At 41.1% G+C, this 17,209-nt stretch overlaps 1 protein-coding gene across 1 annotated transcript in view; it reads left to right on the top strand.

Annotated features, from left to right (window-relative positions):
* The first annotated feature begins 571 nt into the window (after window positions 1-571).
* NIBAN1 (niban apoptosis regulator 1) overlaps window positions 572-17,209 on the top strand; it is a 169,784-nt gene continuing 153,146 nt past the window's right edge. The window contains exon 1 of the mRNA XM_052654001.1: window positions 572-672. Coding sequence (XP_052509961.1) covers window positions 618-672 — 55 coding nt within the window. The 5' untranslated portion in view covers window positions 572-617. The remainder of the gene's footprint in view (window positions 673-17,209) is intronic.

The following is a 17,209-nucleotide window of genomic DNA, read 5'->3' as shown; positions in this document are numbered from 1 at the left end:
AATTCTCCCCTGGATCCATCCCCTGAAAGGATCCATCCCCTATCCCCTGGTGACCTTAAGTTTGTTGACTTCATTTGGGATTCTACTTCTGTTTTGTAAATATGTCCATATAAACCCTTTAAATTGAATTAGCTGCCTCCTAGATTTTGCATGTCTAACAAGTTCTTAGGTGATGCTCCAGAAGAACTGTTGCTTCTGGTACCAAAGGGCAGGGCATGCAAAGCAAGGGGCCCTTGACCTCCACCTCCTGAGAGGTGAGGAGGAAGGTTCCAGCTTCAGAGGTGTCCGGTCACCAGGGAAACTGTCCTCTGACCCCAAGGTGAAAATAAGAAGCCAGCGAAGAGAAAAAAGTCCTTCCAGACCCGACATCCCCTCGAGCTCACCAGTGGAGCGAGGGCGGGAAGACAGCTCCGGGCCGGCCCACAGATCCTTAGAGGGCGCGGACCCGGAGGAGGCGCCCCGGCAGGCCGCGCCTCTCGGAGGAAGTTTGCCCTTTAATTGCAGAGCCCGGATCGCCGTCGCACCAACTTCCAGGAGCTGGCAGCGGGCGCCGACGGGAGTGTCCGTCTCTCCCGCCCGGGCAGCCGCGGCGCTCCGCATCCTCCGGCACCGTCACCATGGGCGGCTCGGCCTCCAGCCAGCTGGACGAGAGCAAGTGCGCCTACATCCGAGGTACGCCCGCCGGGGGCTTCCCGGGAGCGCGACGGGTCCGCCCGGAGCCTGGGGCCAGGCTGGGCGCCCGGGCACACGTCCGGGAGCGGGTAACTCGCGCGGTACCCGCCGCGCTCCCGCCCTCCACGGCCGGCTCAAGAGCTGCAGGCGCGCGGGTGACCCGGGCGCACAGCCCCTCCCCAGCCAGGCGGGTCCCCCAGCCAGGCGGGTCCCAGCGCCGGAGGGCAGCTCGCCGGAGCGCCCAGGTCGGGGTGGGGTGCGCGGGTCCAGGGCGCATAGGCTCGGGATGCTTCGGACGCGCCGCCGGACGGTTGGGAAACGCAGGTGCCGGCTGCGGAGAGGGGGATCACCCCCCTTGTTTCCGCCACACTGCGGTCTTCCGTGTCAGTTCTGCACACCCCAACCCCGCGCAGCAACACCTCGCCCCCCTGTACCTGGCGTGGCACACAGTTCTGAGCCCTTTGTGAACTTGCCGAAAAGAGAACAGGGGGGATACCCCTCGCTTCTAGAGATTTCCCTGGGGATTCCCGGCCTCTTGCGCTGAATTCCCCTCCTGGTGATATTGGCCGGGTTTTGCAAAACGCAGCGTCGGCCACAGCTTCACTTGAGCTTCATAATGTCACTTGCAGGATGGTTTCATCAGAGGCAGCGAGCCAGTGTCATTCCCCTCCCAGGTTGTTCCCTTCCCGGAGGGGAGGCGAGGGGCGAGGGGCGAGGGGGGCGGGCAGGCAAAAGAGGAACACGCGTGTTGTGTAACCGTGACTGAAGTTGTAGACGGAGAGAAACTCACTTGAGCGACTTTCAGGGAAACAGTGATACAGTAGAATGTGAGGCAGAAGAAAATAAAACCCAAACTGAGCTGAAACTGCAGGAAATCATGACTCTTTATCTCCTGGGTGAAATTGGCTTCTTTCTCTTCCCTCCCCCACAAACCTTGCCGACCACCACTACCTAACAGTTGGTTAGCTCGTGAATTTATGTTTTTCTGGCTTTAGAAATACCTGCTAAACTAGTATTATACTCTAGGTTTTATCCTAATTCTGTTTAAAAAAAAAATTAAGTTCTTTCTGATAACCTCTTTCTGGCCCCTGAACCATTTCCTAAGAGGGAAGGATTTAGTTAGTATGCTTATTCCGTATTTGCTTGCAGTTACCACAACATTGAAAACCGCTTAAAACGGATATCGAATCAGGGCACGTGAGAGCAATTTAATTGATTTTCCAGACTTCTGCTCTGCTGTTTTCAGAGGTAGATGATCACCAACAGCCCATACTGTCAGGGAGCAAAACTTGGTCAAGTATTCCTTTGCTGTTTATTTAACATGCGGGAAAAGATGGATGATTTATTTATATTAGAAAAAAAATGCTAAACTAAGTGTGCCTTAGTCTTAAAATTTGGCTACAGGCTTATTGTTGATATCAGTGTGTAGGGGACTGAAAGAACAATGTAACAGAACATTGTGAGAAGGGGCTTGCATTTAGTTATTAGCAAGATAGGTTTATGGCATTTATTTTATAAAACCGTATTTCATTGAAAAGCTTAGAAGCACATAAAGTTGTAGCATGGCCATCTACAGCAATCATTGGAAGTGCAGCCATATGAGGGGTTAACTTGGAGAAGACTTCATGGTTACCACCGTTATTGTTGCTGATGCTAGCATTGTACTCATGTGATAAGAAAATGTGTTACCTTTTTCATTCTGAAATCAAATTATTACATATACAAAAATATGAGATAGCTCGTGCACAGGAAGGATTGGTAATAAATGTGTTCTGAATGTATTAAAACTATAACAGATGCGTGACGATCATTACATCCTCTGGTCTTGTTTGTTCTCTTACATCTCATTATTTGTTTGGGAGGGCACTTTCAAAATATGTAGGGGTGGAGGCAAGAGAAGAGTTAAAGTTCGAATACCTCCAGAGAAAATGAGAAGTCTCCTCATTCGAGAATACTGGTCTTGCCAAAAAGAGAAAACAGCACTGGAAAAATGCATGGTGTTGTGAATTGTTAGTGCATGAGCAAAAGAAGGTCATGAGGCTATGATTTCCTGACAGTTTTGAAGCCCCAGATCCCTGAAAAAAAACCATAACCCTGTCTTCACTGCTTTGCCCATCCTTTAGCCCATAAATATTCTCAAGGTTTGATTTAATCGTAAGCAGAACAATTGAAAATATGACAGTAAAGTTTAAACACAATTTTATGACCTGTTTCTCATAAAGTAGCTGCCAGTGAAATAGGATGGATTTGAAAGCTCCTGTAGCTGAGACAGTAACTTTCCTTCAAGCTTAATAAACTTTGCCAACATGGAGGATAACTAGTCAATACATTTGCAGTGAATTTTGTGAACTTAATCTTGTACGTGTTGAGAGCAGCTGTAGTTTAGTAGGCTGATGATTCTGAATCAGCACTAGCTTTTCAGCAAATCATTTAACAGCTGCCACTTCGTTTGTGTGCCTCAAAACTTTGTGTTAATAGTGATCTCTGTCACACAGATATTTCAAAAGTAATTTATTTCTTAGGATTTAGTCAACCTCTAGGTAAAGGGATGTCAGAAGTGTTAAAGGTGTTACTTTGTCTCTAAAGATGTTAGTTTTGAAAATTACTGATTGGCTCATGTTTCTTAAGGACAGAATACATTTTGAGGATAGTGTCTATAAGTCTTTGAGTAACGTCTCTTGATAAAATGATGCTATTCATAAATAATACTAAGATCAATTTGTAATCACATGGGTGGTATCATCTGTTAGCCTTCAGAAATGCTTTTTAGTAGTGACCTAAGTGGGTTTTTCTTTAAGGAAAAAGAAAGCTCATATAATGCAGGCATCAGTGATCATTTTAGGGCATTTTTTTCTTTTACTGGCTTGTTTTCTTTTCCTTTCAAACTTTTGGTATGCCTAAAAGTGAACTACCGCTCCAAAAACAGTGTTTTCCTGTTAAGGCAATAATTTTGTTTCCTTAAAAAATTGCTGTTGAATTGTTAATGAATCAAAAGAAAACAAACTTGAAAACTCTCCCACATATGTCCCGTGGAGGGCCAGAAAAGCACTGGAAATTCAGTTCTGTAGCTGAGAACTGAAGGCTACATGGGTTCTTGGTGGGGGAGGACACTTCCAGGCCTGGCAGCAGCAGATAGTCAGGAAAACTGACTTCTTATTGCGTCGTCAGCCACACTGAACCTGTAAAGTGGCTTCTTCTGAAATGCTCATAAAGGATCTGATGCTTATAAAGTAAGAAGTGAGTTTCAACTTAAAAACAACATGTATTTCTCTCAGGGAAATTTTCTATTTATACCATAAGGGCTAACTCAGCTGAAGTGGGAAATTCATGCTGATTGTAGTGTCTGGAGTGAAAAGTCTGCCTCGGTGAATGGACACTAGGAAGTCTGTGGTCTATGCAACCTAGATTTGTAGTTACTAGTCTACACATTTGCTTTTTCTTCACTTGTAATTTGTTGGTAGGAGATGGGTATAAGAACTGGTCTGATCTTAGAGACCAGTTTATCTCTAGTAATAGTACAGCTGACCCTTGAACAACATGAAGGTTAAGGGTGCAGACCCTCTGTGCTGTCGAAAATCTGCGTGTAACTTATAGTAGGTCCTTAATAACTGCGTGGATCCACATCCCTAGATTCAGTCAACTGTGGATCGTGTAGAGCTATAGTATTTACTATTGAAAAAAGTAGGTGGACCCACAGAATTCAAACCTGTGTTGTTCAAAGGTCAACTGTATGGAACTTTGGGATACAGAATGTGGTAGACACCATTAGGTGCCACCCCAACATCCTTTCCCCATCCCTCTTCAATAACAGAACCCCACTTTTGTTGGGGTACTGAACCTCTGTGCAGCTCTCTGTTTCAGAGAGGTTAGCCCCACTTATGGCTTCTGAGAGGTGGGTGCTGATGGGTCCCTGCCTATCATGCTGTGTCTTCTTGTCAGTGACTGCAGTTGACCCTTGTACAACACGGGTTTGAACTCATGGGTAAGATTTGTTTTCCATAGTAAATGCTACAGTACTCCATGGTTCACAGTTGGGTGAATCTGAGCATGTGGAACCAGAGGTATGGAGGAACTGCTGATACCAAGGAATGCCTATATGGAGGGCCAACTGTGTGGAGGGTGGGCACCCCTCACACCCATTCCCCCCCCACCACCATGATATTCAAGGGTCAGCTGTGTACAAAGCATGGGATTGTGATGAAATCTGGCCACTGAGACTTGAAGGGAACTTTGCCAGCTGCTTCTAAGAAAATTTTCTTCCCTTTTCAAAAGGGGACAGAGGGAAGAGATACATCCTTCCTCCTCTTCTTTTGGATTTTGTTGCATCTGAAATATGATGCCTAGAACTGCTTGCTGTTTGTGTCTTGAGGAGCAGGAAGGGAGCTAGCTTAAGACAGGCGACACGTGGAGCTGTGCCAGGCCGAGGCAGCCTCAGAGAGGAGAAGTTGGAGCCCAACAAACCTCACTGACTGCCTGCCCTACTTTTGGGTACTTCTTGTTATGAGAGATACAAGTTGGGCTGGTAGAGACTGCTAGTTATCCCCTAACATAATATTCTCTTGCTTTTTAAAATGGTGGACGCTCCAAGTATTAGCTGGCCACATGAACTCCTAGAATAAAGACACTTCGTTGGCGTCTGCTTTACAACTAGATAGGGTCATGTAGCTGAGTTCTGGCTAATGGGATGTAGGTAGAAGTGTTGTATGTGATCCCCAGAAAGGGGGATCTTAAAAGTAAAGGGTGTGCCTTTCTTTCTGTTGTCCTCCATGCTGCTGGCTAGATTGTGAACGTGACTGGAGAAGCCGTCTTGGACTATGGGGTGTTCTTTAAGAAGGAATTCATGCAAAGTGAAGTGGACAAAAGGAGCCCAGGTCCTGAGGATTTCATGTAGTAGAACTTCCATACCAGCCTTGGACTACTTACCTCTGGACCATAATAAGGGAGAGAGAAACTTCTGTCTTACTTAAACCAGTGTTCCCTGTGCTATTGATATTATTCACAGTCAAACTCTTTCTAACTAATATAACTGTCTTCTGTTATGGCCCAAAGCATATTAGCCAGTACACTAAGTATAGCACCTTCCTAGATCCTCTGTAAGAAAAAATAATCTAAATAGAGTAGGAAGTAGGTAAGAATTATAGTATGAGTATTTGTCTCAGTCCTAATTTGTAGAAATGAATGAGTTTGCCTAAGAAGTGAGGAATTGCAGTGCCTCAGGTGGAAATAGCAGGGATGGGAGAAAAGGAGAGGACCCAGTATAAATAATGCAAAAATGTGTATTGATTATATACATCTAAATTATATCTTAATTTTAAAAATACCAATCTACTAATGAAGCAACTGAACTGAATGAAGCTGGCAGGAGTTTTGCATTAAGAAAACTATTGCAGATTGGGAATTTCTGGTGGCAACGATTACTTTCTGCTGCCTTTAGTCTTTGTGAATGGAAATCAAGACTTTAAGAATTTAATGTGAATTAAGTTTCTTAATCTAAGAAATCTCATTAAAAATAAGGACACTTGGCTCAGACAAACTGTTTTTTCCTGTACTTGTGGAAGAAAGAGTGGTCTTGCCTCTTGAGTCCCAATTCACGCTTTGATGAATTCATAGAGTCAGATGCTAAATCAAGATCTGGTCTTGATGAAACACATTTTTCTCCTGTGGACATTTGCTACGAGAGAACCAGTTCCTCAAGAGTGCTTTAGTAATAGAAACTCCTAGAATGACGATAATGATTTTAAAATTTTATTTATTTATTTTTTGTAATAGTAATTCCTACGATGACCATAGTGATTTTCATTTATTTATCTTGCTGTGGACTATTGAACTGATTATGGTTTTACTCTGTTATTCTTTGGGATAATTATCTGAACTGGATTCCCAGGTAAGAAGTACAATAGCAGGAGCACAATTTGTGACAGTAGTTTCTAATTCAATCAAAGTAAATGGACTGTGAAAGTTTTACAGAATATTTTATGTGCTGTATGGCAGTGAAATTTGATCCCTTAACCAGAAATTTTATTTTATTTTCTTTTGTCAGTGAAGCTAGCTAACACCATTTTAAGAAAAAAGATACCTACAACAATTTGCCTTGTGAAATGGAAAATGAAGTCAGAGGTGAGGATAATAATGAAAAGGAAGACAAGAGAACAAAAGAGCACAATTCATCTGCTACAATCTGTTTTAAAGCACTTTAGTAAAATGTGACACGAGGGCTAAAATTCTAACAGTTCCAAACTAAAACACACACACACACACAATCCCAAATGTAATACACATTTTCTCCTTTGAAGCTGGAAAACTCATTTTAAAAAGAGACCAGCAAGTTGCTGCCAGTAAGAAAATGCAAGCCAGTTTATAAAAGTGCCTCTTTTTTTTGCACTATATGTTTTTTTCTCACAGGAGTGAAGAGAAGATTTATATATGAAAGAAATTAATTCGTTTTTACAAATTGCAAGATCTAAGATCCAAAGAAGTTTCTATTTCTCGCTTGATGTGTTTGGATGTTGCTGTGGATAGATTAGAATAAATCAAAAGTTTTAAACTAGGAGCCTTGAGTGCTTTTTTAAAAGTCCATAGTCTAAAAATAAATAAATAAAAAGTCCACAGTCCAAAGAAATTTTGGAAGAAGAGTAAAGTTCTCTCTGCCAAACCATGGGGATTTTTTTCTTTTTCTTAAAACCATTTTTATTTAAAAATAAAACATAGGCTCCAAAGCCATGCAAACAAATGCATAGCTTAGTACATCATTATAAGGTGAATATCCTGTAGCCATCACCCAGGTTAAGAAATGGAAAGAGCTTCAGGAGCCATCCCAGAAGCCTCCCCTCTGTAATCTCAAAAAAAAAAAAAACAAAAAACTACTCCCAGAGATTGTTGTTCAGTCCTAAAGATACTGGTCTCACCAGCAGGGTCCTGAATTTTAAAATGCTAGGTCAGTATGTAAAATAGATAGCTAGTGGGAAGCTGCTGTATAACACAGGGAGCCCAGCCTGGCGCTCTGTGATGACCTAGAGGGACAGGATGGGGTGGGGAGGAGGGAGGCTCCAGAGTGAGGGGATATATATGTATAGTTATGACTGATTCATGTTGTTGTACAGCAGAAACCAATACAACGTGACTCTGTAAAGCAATTATCTTCAAATTAAAAAAGAAAATGAAGTCATTCCCCATGGTCAGATTCTCCATCCTAATTACAGCTGCCTCATGGATTGACAGCTGACTGTTGACAGCACAGTTCCTTCAACAGAAGAAAAATCAAGGTTGATTTTTCAGGAGGGTAGACAAATTTTTTTTTTAAATTATTTACGTAACTCATCTGAGAGACAAATGAATAGATCTCATGATTGAAAATACTATTTAAAAGTTTCCAAATTGTGGAACAGAGAATCATTCTCTTTTATGGTCTAAGAATATATTCTGCCCCTAGTGCCAAATAAAATTGAATAGAACTAGCTAGTTTTTCTTTACTAAAAAAATAAAGTGCTAGGTCAGAGTTTGCAAGAAAGCAAAGACCAGAGCTTTTCATGGCTTAGCCTTGGAACAGCACAGTATTACTCTGCCATATTCTATTGGTTAAAGCAAATCTCAGGGCCAGTTCAGATGTAGAGGAAGGAACTCCACAAAGTCATGAATACCATGAGTTGTGATTCCTCAGGGGCTGCCAATATAACAAACGACCACACTAGTCATCCAAGATTGTATAGTAATGACTTCCTGACATTTCGTATAGTTTTATCACCCAACAATGTATTTTTAAACACTATAGTTTAGTCTTGCCCATTATAAAAATCTCTCCTGTGGTCATGTATGGATGTGAGAGTTGGACTGTGAAGAAGGCTGAGCGCCGAAGAATTGATGCTTTTGAACTGTGGTGTTGGAGAAGACTCTTGAGAGTCCCTTGGACTGCAAGGAGATCCAACCAGTCCATTCTGTAGGAGATCAACCCTGGGATTTCTTTAGAAGGAATGATGCTAAAGCTGAAGCTCTAGTACTTTGGCCACCTCATGCGAAGAGGTGACTCATTGGAAAAGACTCTGATGCTGGGAGGGATTGGGGGCAGGAGGAGAAGGGGACGACAGAGGATGAGATGGCTGGATGGCATCATGGCATCACGGACTCGATGGTCGTGAGTCTGAGTGAACTCCGGGAGATGGTGATGGACAGGGAGGCCTGGTGTGCTGCGATTCATGGGGTCGCAGAGAGTCAGACACGACTGAGCGACTGAACTGAACTGAAGTTTACTGTAATCTGCAGGTTTCCCTTACGTCTGTAATTTTTACTTGCAAATAATGTATTGACAGATCTGGACTATTGGACACGTACTTTTCCCACAGTCTGGAAATTGTTCATGGTGCCGTTCCATACATTTCTCCTATATTTTCTGCAAATTGACAGAGGGATATTGAGATGTGATCAGGCTGAGAATTAATACTTTTGTCAAGGCTGTAGGTGGTGCTGTGTTCTTCATTTGGAGGCGCCTAACATTTGGCTGTCTCTTTTGGTGATGTTGGCAGACTCAGCTGGTAAAGAATCCACCTGCAATGCAGGAGACTCTGGTTCGATTCTTGGGTTGGGAAGATCTGCTGGAGAAGGGAAAGGCTACCCACTCCAGTATTCTTGGCCTTCCCTTGTGGTTCAGCGGGTAAAGAATCTATCCGCAATGCGGGAGACCTGTGTTTGATCCCTGGGTTGGGAAGATCCCCTGGAGAAGGGAAAGGCTACCCCCTGCAGTATTCTGGCCTGGAGAATTCCATGGACTGCATAGTCCGCGGGGTCACAAAGAGTCGAACACGACTGAGTCACTTTCATTTTCACTTAGCAGTTATTGATGCTCATTGCTGAGACCCATTAATATCTCTGGGATTGAAGAATGGTGATATTCTAATTATTCAATTTTGTTTTCATTTATTGGCTTGACCAATTTTATGTAGTGCTACTTTTCTTATTTACTATTTGGTGACCTCATATGATAGTTCACATAGGAAAGGCAGAATAAAAAACTTTACCCTTTCATTTTATTTAACAGTTTTCAAAATAATTTTGGGTTTCCTATCATCCTCTGAAGATTATTAATTAATTTGAAAAATATTATGAACTCATGAGCTTGTTGTAATTCTTATCCTTACTGAACATTCTTATCCTTATTGAAAATTCCCATCACTGGCAATGAAAGCCTTTTCAGGTTGGCTCCTGAGTCCTTTTGAAATTACCCTCCTAGTGTTTGATAGCTTTCTTGTCTTCTGGTAGGTCAAAATGTTCTTGGTTCATCATGTTAATTTCCTATCCCATACTTGCAATAGGCAATGTCTAAAAGAATCCCTGATTTCTCTTAGTGGAAAACGGTATTTAAGAAGACAGTTTTGGGGCCTACAGAGGCCAACTAGGTTGGCCGTTGTTTCTGGACCATTTTAATAGAACTATGAAAAAAAATTTGTATCTCCCTACATTATATTTTTGTCTCCTTTTTCTTGGTTCTCAAAGTCACAATAGATAATGGAATTAAATACCTTCAAATTCTACATTATCCCACTTAATACATGCAACTGTATGAGACAATAATGTGACTATTACCACCATCAACTATGATTGCAGAAAACTCTTGAACAAACTGTTTTACAAATTAGTAGGGAGGCACAAGAGGGAGGTGATAGATGTATAATTATGGCTGATTTGCGTTGTTGTATGGCAGAAACCAACACAACATTGTAAAGCAATTTTTCTCCAATTAAAAAATAAATTGAAAAGAATTAGTAACAAAAGTTTTATACGTGCCATCACAATTCTCCAATTTTATTTTATTATTTTGCTGTGTCAGAACATATAACCATTACATTATATTCTTTTTTCTTATTTACTTCTTGTTTTCCAAGTAAATGTTACTTAATTCATCACTCCTTATGCTGATGTCTGTTTGGTATTTGAAGCTCATTATCTAGTAGATGTCTCAAGTAGAGCTCATTGGAACATAAAGAAGCATGAAGATAGGACTAATTTAGTGGCTCCGTGATATCATCAAAAGTCAGCTATTTTTGTCTTTCTGCTCTCTGTGGGTTAGCACTCCGACTGTTGAAAGATGACTAGAGTAGCGAAAGATACCACATTCTTAAGTAAATCAATGTCCCAGAGGCTGAGAACAGGACCATCTATTCTTTTAGTCGCTTTATAAGAGCAAACTTTCTCCAGCTTCCCATAGCAGACTTCCCTTGATATGTGACCCACTGATCAGAACTGGGTCACGCATTCTTTCCTAAGCCATCACTGGTAATAGTATGGAATTATGATTTTGATAGAGTTATCCAGAATCACCCCTGGCTGGGGCCAGGCCCTATCTTCTCTGAACCCTGTGGCTATAGCGACACCTGAACAAAATCAGGCTCACTTGGCAAGGAAGAAGCATGAATGGCTATTGTGTGGTAAGTAAACAACATTACAAGTTTTGATAACTGTTATGAATGGAATAGAAAGTGTAGTGAGATTGGAAAACTGATGGTAGGGCAAGGAGATGAGATACTCTGCAGATATAGTGCTCAGCAGGATAAGGAAGACTATTTTGAGCATAGAAAACAGTGCATAGAAAGGGAAGGAGAAAAAGAAACTTGAACAAACTGAAGAAAGCCTGGCATGGGTGGAGTGTAGTGAGCAAGTGAGAGAGTGTTTGGTGGAGGGGGTCCTCATAGCACTCATTACCAACCAACATTTTAATAAAATGTGTTTGGTAGTTTTTTAATGCCTGCCTATTACCGACTTTCACCTTCATGAGAGCAGGGTCTTTGTTTTGAGAGATCAGTGTCTGATACGTGGTTTGTTACCAATAAATATTTGCTTAATAAATGAATGAAAGGAGAAAAATATTTAAACTATAGTGGATATCCTAAAAAATAAGAGAAGTATTGAGTTTGGAAAACAAGTTCAGGTTGCAAGGCAATGCAAGAAATGACGATAGTAGAATAAGAAATATCTCTTGGAAATTAAAAATCTAATGATCAAGAAATTCAGAAATCCAGTTGTTGCTTTGGAAAACAAAGTTGAGAAAGTCTTGCAAAAACAGAACAAAAAGATCAAAAGATAGGAAATAGAAGAGGCAATGTTCAGTTCAGTTCAGTCTCTCAGTTGTGTCTGACTCTTTGTGACCCCGTGTTAAAAAATATTTAAAAATTAAAGAGTCAATTAAAAAATTTCAGTGTCTGACTCTGAAGTTCTCAGAAATAGAGAACAAAGAAAATGCAGAGGAGAAAATTAGCAGAGAAGTAATATAAGACCATTTTCTAGAACAGACGATCACATGTATCTGATAGAGTCAAACAGTTCCTGGAGGTCATCCAGATCTAGAAGTAGTTTACATCCCCATCATCCCAAATAGAAGGACATTAGAAAAACAACAACAGCAACAAAATATAAGAGAAAGATCTTGTAATACATAGAGCATTGTGTGGGGTCCTCAGTAGTATGTGTGTGTGTGTGTGTGTGTGTTAGTCACTTAGTCATGTCCCCCATAGACTGTAGCCCGCCAGGATCCTCTGCCCATGGGAATTCTCCAGGCAAACATACTGGAGTGGGTTGCCATTTCGTTCTGCAAGTCTTAAGTAGTAGTGAACAGAGATTAACTTTAAGCTCTAACACTGGTCTGAACCTGCTCTCATTAAAAAAAAATGTGAAAGCAAACCTCAGAAGGATCAAACTGATCCTAAGTAACTTAACTGCATGCCTGAACAAAGTCCAATATTCCTGATAGGAATACAGTAAAATATATATTCAACAATGTAAAATTCACAATACCCAGCATCTGATAAAAAATTACCAGGCAAATGAAAAAACATGAAAAGATCATAACTCAAAGGGAAAAAAAATTTTCAATAGAAACAGATTTTGGAATTACAGACATGATGAAATCAGCAGACAGTGGTGTTAAGACAGTTTTTTAGTAAATATGTTCCATGTGCTAAAGTAGAGAAAAATATGAACACAATGAGGAGAAAATGGAACACAGAAATAATTCTTGTCTCCAGGTCTCTAGGAAAGAGCAATATGAATACTGCATTTTTGGGTCTGTTGGAACAGTGTTGGAGAATGTAGTTGTACTACCTGCTACCAACATTCTTAGTAGGTTTGGCAGAGGTGTGGAGCAGATCTTCATGAAGAATTGCTGAGATGGGGCTGGTCTGGGGCCAGGATGGATGAGCAGGATTGACTGAGAAATGAAACTGTGGATGTTCTTTCAAAAAGGTCATTGTTAGTGGCGGTCTTGTACCATTACTTTGGGGGTTCACACAGGACAACTCACAGTTTCTAGGATTAGCTTAAGAATTCAGAAGTTTTCCCAATTTGGATTGAAGATGCTTGTTTTTAAAATTATTTCCTACATAGGTCATGCTGAATGAGTTAGATAGGTATGTCTGAATAATTTGTCTGTGCTCAGTTGCTTCGTTTGTGTCCAAGTCTTTGCAGCTCCACGACTGTAGTCTCTGTCCGTGGGATTCTCCAGGCAAGAATGCTGGAGTAGGTTGCCATTGCCTCCTCCAGGGGATCTTCCCGACCCAGGGATCAAATCTGCATCTCCTGGGTCTCCTGCATTGCAGGTGGATTCTTTTACTGCAGAACCACCGGGGAAGCCTGAATAATGGTCTAAACAAAACAGACATACTTAGAATAAAGGTAAATTTCACTCACAACATTAATAGTATTGTACAATATCTGGAGTAAGTGATCACACTAGTCAATCCTAAAGGAAATCGGTCCTGAATATTCATTGGAAGGACTGATACTGAAGCTGAAGCTTCAATACTTTGGCCACTTGATGAAAAGAACTGACTCTTGGAAAAGATCCTGATGCTGGGAAAGATTGAAGGCAGGAGAAGGGGACAGACAGAGGATGAGATGGTTGGATGACATCACCAACTTGATGGACGTGAGTTTGAGCAAGCTCTGGGAGTTGGTGATGGACAGGGAAACCTGGTGTGCTACAGTCCATGGGGTCACAAAGAGTGGGACATGATTGAGGGACTGAATTGAATATCTGGAGTATAAATATTTCCAACTGTTTCATTATAAAGAGGGATTAAATTAGTAACATTAATTGAAACGTACTCAGTGGTAAAGAATCTGCCTGCCAATGCAGGAGTTGCGGGTTTGATCCCTAGCTCGGGAAGATCCCTTGGAAAAGGAAATGGCAACCCACTCCAGTAATTTTGCCTGGGAGATCCCATGGACAGAGGAGCCTGGCAGGCTACAGTCTAGGGAGACGCAAAGAGTTGGACATGACTGAGTGACTAACCAACAGCAACAATTTAGATTTAAAGCAGCTAAGAATTTTGGAGCATAAGTAAGACCTGTGCATTCAATTGGGATATCAATTCTTAACTAAAAATGATAACTCCTGGCCTGAGGAGTGATAATAATGATAACAGCAACATTAAACACTAACATGCATTGAGTGCCTACTCTTTGACAGGCAAGTGAATTTCTCAGAGAATAAGCAACAGAATATCAAATGTTCTTCCAGAAACTGCAGTCCTGGTCCACATAGCTTTTTCTTGTCCACAAAGCTCCTTTCTGATGAAAAGGAGCATCAGCTTGATAAGATTTGAACAGTGAGTTATTCACTTTATTCATTTATAGCTTTATTTTTATTTAGTTGCTTATTTTTGATTGTGCTCGGTCTTCATTGCTGTGCGGACTTTATTCTGGTTGTGGTGATAGGGGGCTACTCCCTGGCTATGGTGCATGGGCTTCTCATTGTGGTGGCCTCTCTGGCTGCAGAGCGGGGGCTCTAGGACTCTTGGGCTTCAGTAGTGGTAGTACTTAGGCTCAGTAGTTAATGGCTCCCAGGCTCTGGAGCACAGGCTCAGTGATCATGGCACACGGGCTTAGTTACTCTTCAGCAAGTGGGATCTTCCTGGACCAGGGATTGAACCCATGTCTCCTTCATTGGCCAGTGGCTTCTACCACCAAGCCACCAAGGAAGCCCAACTTACTTATTTTAAAATGAGATTGAAACATTTATTAAACCCTTGATTCCATAGCTTAATTCTAAATGATTTGATTGTATTTTGAAGTGAATATTTTCAGTAGATAAGATTTTAAGTAGCTTAATCCAGGAAGTAAAATTTGTCTGCATGTTAGCAAACATAATAGGGAATTTACAAATAAGTGAAAGCAGGCATAGCAGGTCACTTTAACTTTAATAAAACGGTACCTTTAAACAACTTCTTCGTTATAAAATAGGATACATTTGGAAAATAAGACACAAAAGACTCATAAAGGAAGATTTTAAATTAGAAAAACAAGCATGATAATCTCCTGAGGATTTGCGGAGTCCAAGGCTGGATTCTCTGTGCATTTTGGGTCTGATAACTGGCTGTGCTCCGTTTCTCATGTGGGGACAGCAGCAATGCTCAGTGAAATAAAAGGAGTTCAGACATGAAGTTCATATAATTCTGGGATTTCCCCGTCCTACTGTCAATTTGTTTTTACTATCAGAAACAGTATCAGGCTTTCCCAGCGTAAATAATTGGCTTTCAGACACTGCTGAATAATACCTATCTCACACATTTGTTCTGTAGACTAATTAATGTTTCAGAGTGTTTAAACACAATGCCTCTACAGAAGCAATGGCATTATAATTTGTTGGGACACTCTAGTATTGTAATTAGTACTAATTAGATACTTTTCAACAGATTGTGGAATGTACAAATTGCTGCACCTAAGGTATTCTGCTTTATTTATTCGTTATGAAAAAGTCAGACTCGATGGTTTAAATAGGAGCCTTCAAGCAATTATTCTCAAGATTCTGCATACATCCTTCCCCTCCAGCCAGGGGATGTCAATAGCAAGACACCTTTCTAGGAACTGTTATGGGGAGAGCAGTTCCAACGACAGGCCGGGAGTCAGTTCACTCTGGCTGCAAGCCCGAGTCTGGGCAGCCCTTCTAACTCAGAGTTCAGTGCTATTGTATTGGTAGTTGAAAATCAGCCATGGTAGGTCTTTCTCTTTTTTTTGAGAGTTTACCAGCACATCATTGCCAGTGCCCATGTCTTCAGTGCATGGAATCTGGTTGCAGTTGTAACCAACTGGCACTGGCCTGAAGCCACGTTTCAGTTGTACACTACAGTAGGCTAATTGCTGAGTTCTCCTCACATATCAGTGACTTGACGTGATAATGATTTATTTCTCACTCATTACACAATCCAATATGATTCAGTGTGGGATAGAGAAGGGAGTTAGGGTCATTCAAGGACCCAGACTCTCTCCCTTTAGTGCGTTGTCCCATGGAGCCTTTTGGCAATCTGTTGAAATCTGTGGACCTCCTTCTCACAGTAACATTTTTAAATTAAAAAAAAAATACATAGGGTTACAAGAGAAACCAATTTTATTGAAACACAGATATCAACATATATTAAAAACCTGTGACATAATAATATATGTGCTTCTTTATTAATGCATTCAATGATAAGGTCCCGTGGAGGATCTGATAACCACTGTCACATTGATGAAATGCTATTGTACGACGTGCAGTTAATGAAATGTGCCAGGAAGAATGTGTGATCTCTGGTGAGGGTGAGGTCACAAGCTCTGTTAAATTCTGCTGTGGTTTGCCTACATTCATAATTGAAGGAAATGATGAATTCGAGTTGGAAGTTAATAAAAGTAAAGATGTTATTTCCCCCCATTCCACTTTTGGACTCCCTGAATTCTATCCGAAGATCCCATAAAGATCCATAGACCTCAGATTAGGAACCCCTGATCTAGTGACTCCTCTCTTTTTACGACCACAGAGACCTTAACTAAACACACTGCATATGTCTGTATATAAGAGAAAAGAGACAGTGTTGAATTAGGGGCAAACATTTTATTGACTAGGCCTGGAGGTGGCATACATCATTTCTGTCCAACCCTTGAATTTCCATGTGACACAGCTTCCTTCTGTATCCTTCCATTTGGCAGTTACCATAAAAAGTCTTATCACTTTGATGATCATCTCTTCCCTAACATCTCCTTAATATGTTGACCCTAAGGTTTTAATGAATAGTTTTTCTACTTTAAATGTAATCTCACTTTGAAGGTAAGCTATATCTTAAAGGTAAGAAAAATTCAAGCCCTCTAAACTTGATTATTGACTACTTGAAATACCTCTAATCCAAATAAAGATATGATGCAAGTATAAAATATGTATCAAGTTTTGAAGATATAGTAGAAAAAGGAAATAATGTAAAATATCTCATTAATATTATTTAATAGCAATTACACATTGAAGTAATATGATTTTGATCCTGTTAGATTAAATACATATGTAAATAAAACACATTCAGTTCAGTTCAGTCGCTCAGTCATGTCTGATTCTTTGCGACCCCATGAATCACAGCATGCCAGGCCTCCCTGTCCATCACCAACTCCCGGAGTTTACTCAAACTCACGTCCATCGAGTCGGTGATGCCATCCAGCCATCTCATCCTCTGTCGTCCCCTTCTCCTCCTGCCCCTAATCCCTCCCAGCATCAGAGTCTTTTCCAATGAGTCAACTCTTCGCATGAGGTGGCCAG

The sequence above is a fragment of the Budorcas taxicolor genome, chromosome 16, assembly GCF_023091745.1.
Source record: "Budorcas taxicolor isolate Tak-1 chromosome 16, Takin1.1, whole genome shotgun sequence".
Lineage (NCBI taxonomy): Eukaryota > Metazoa > Chordata > Mammalia > Artiodactyla > Bovidae > Budorcas > Budorcas taxicolor.
This window is presented reverse-complemented; position numbering and strand designations above follow the sequence as displayed.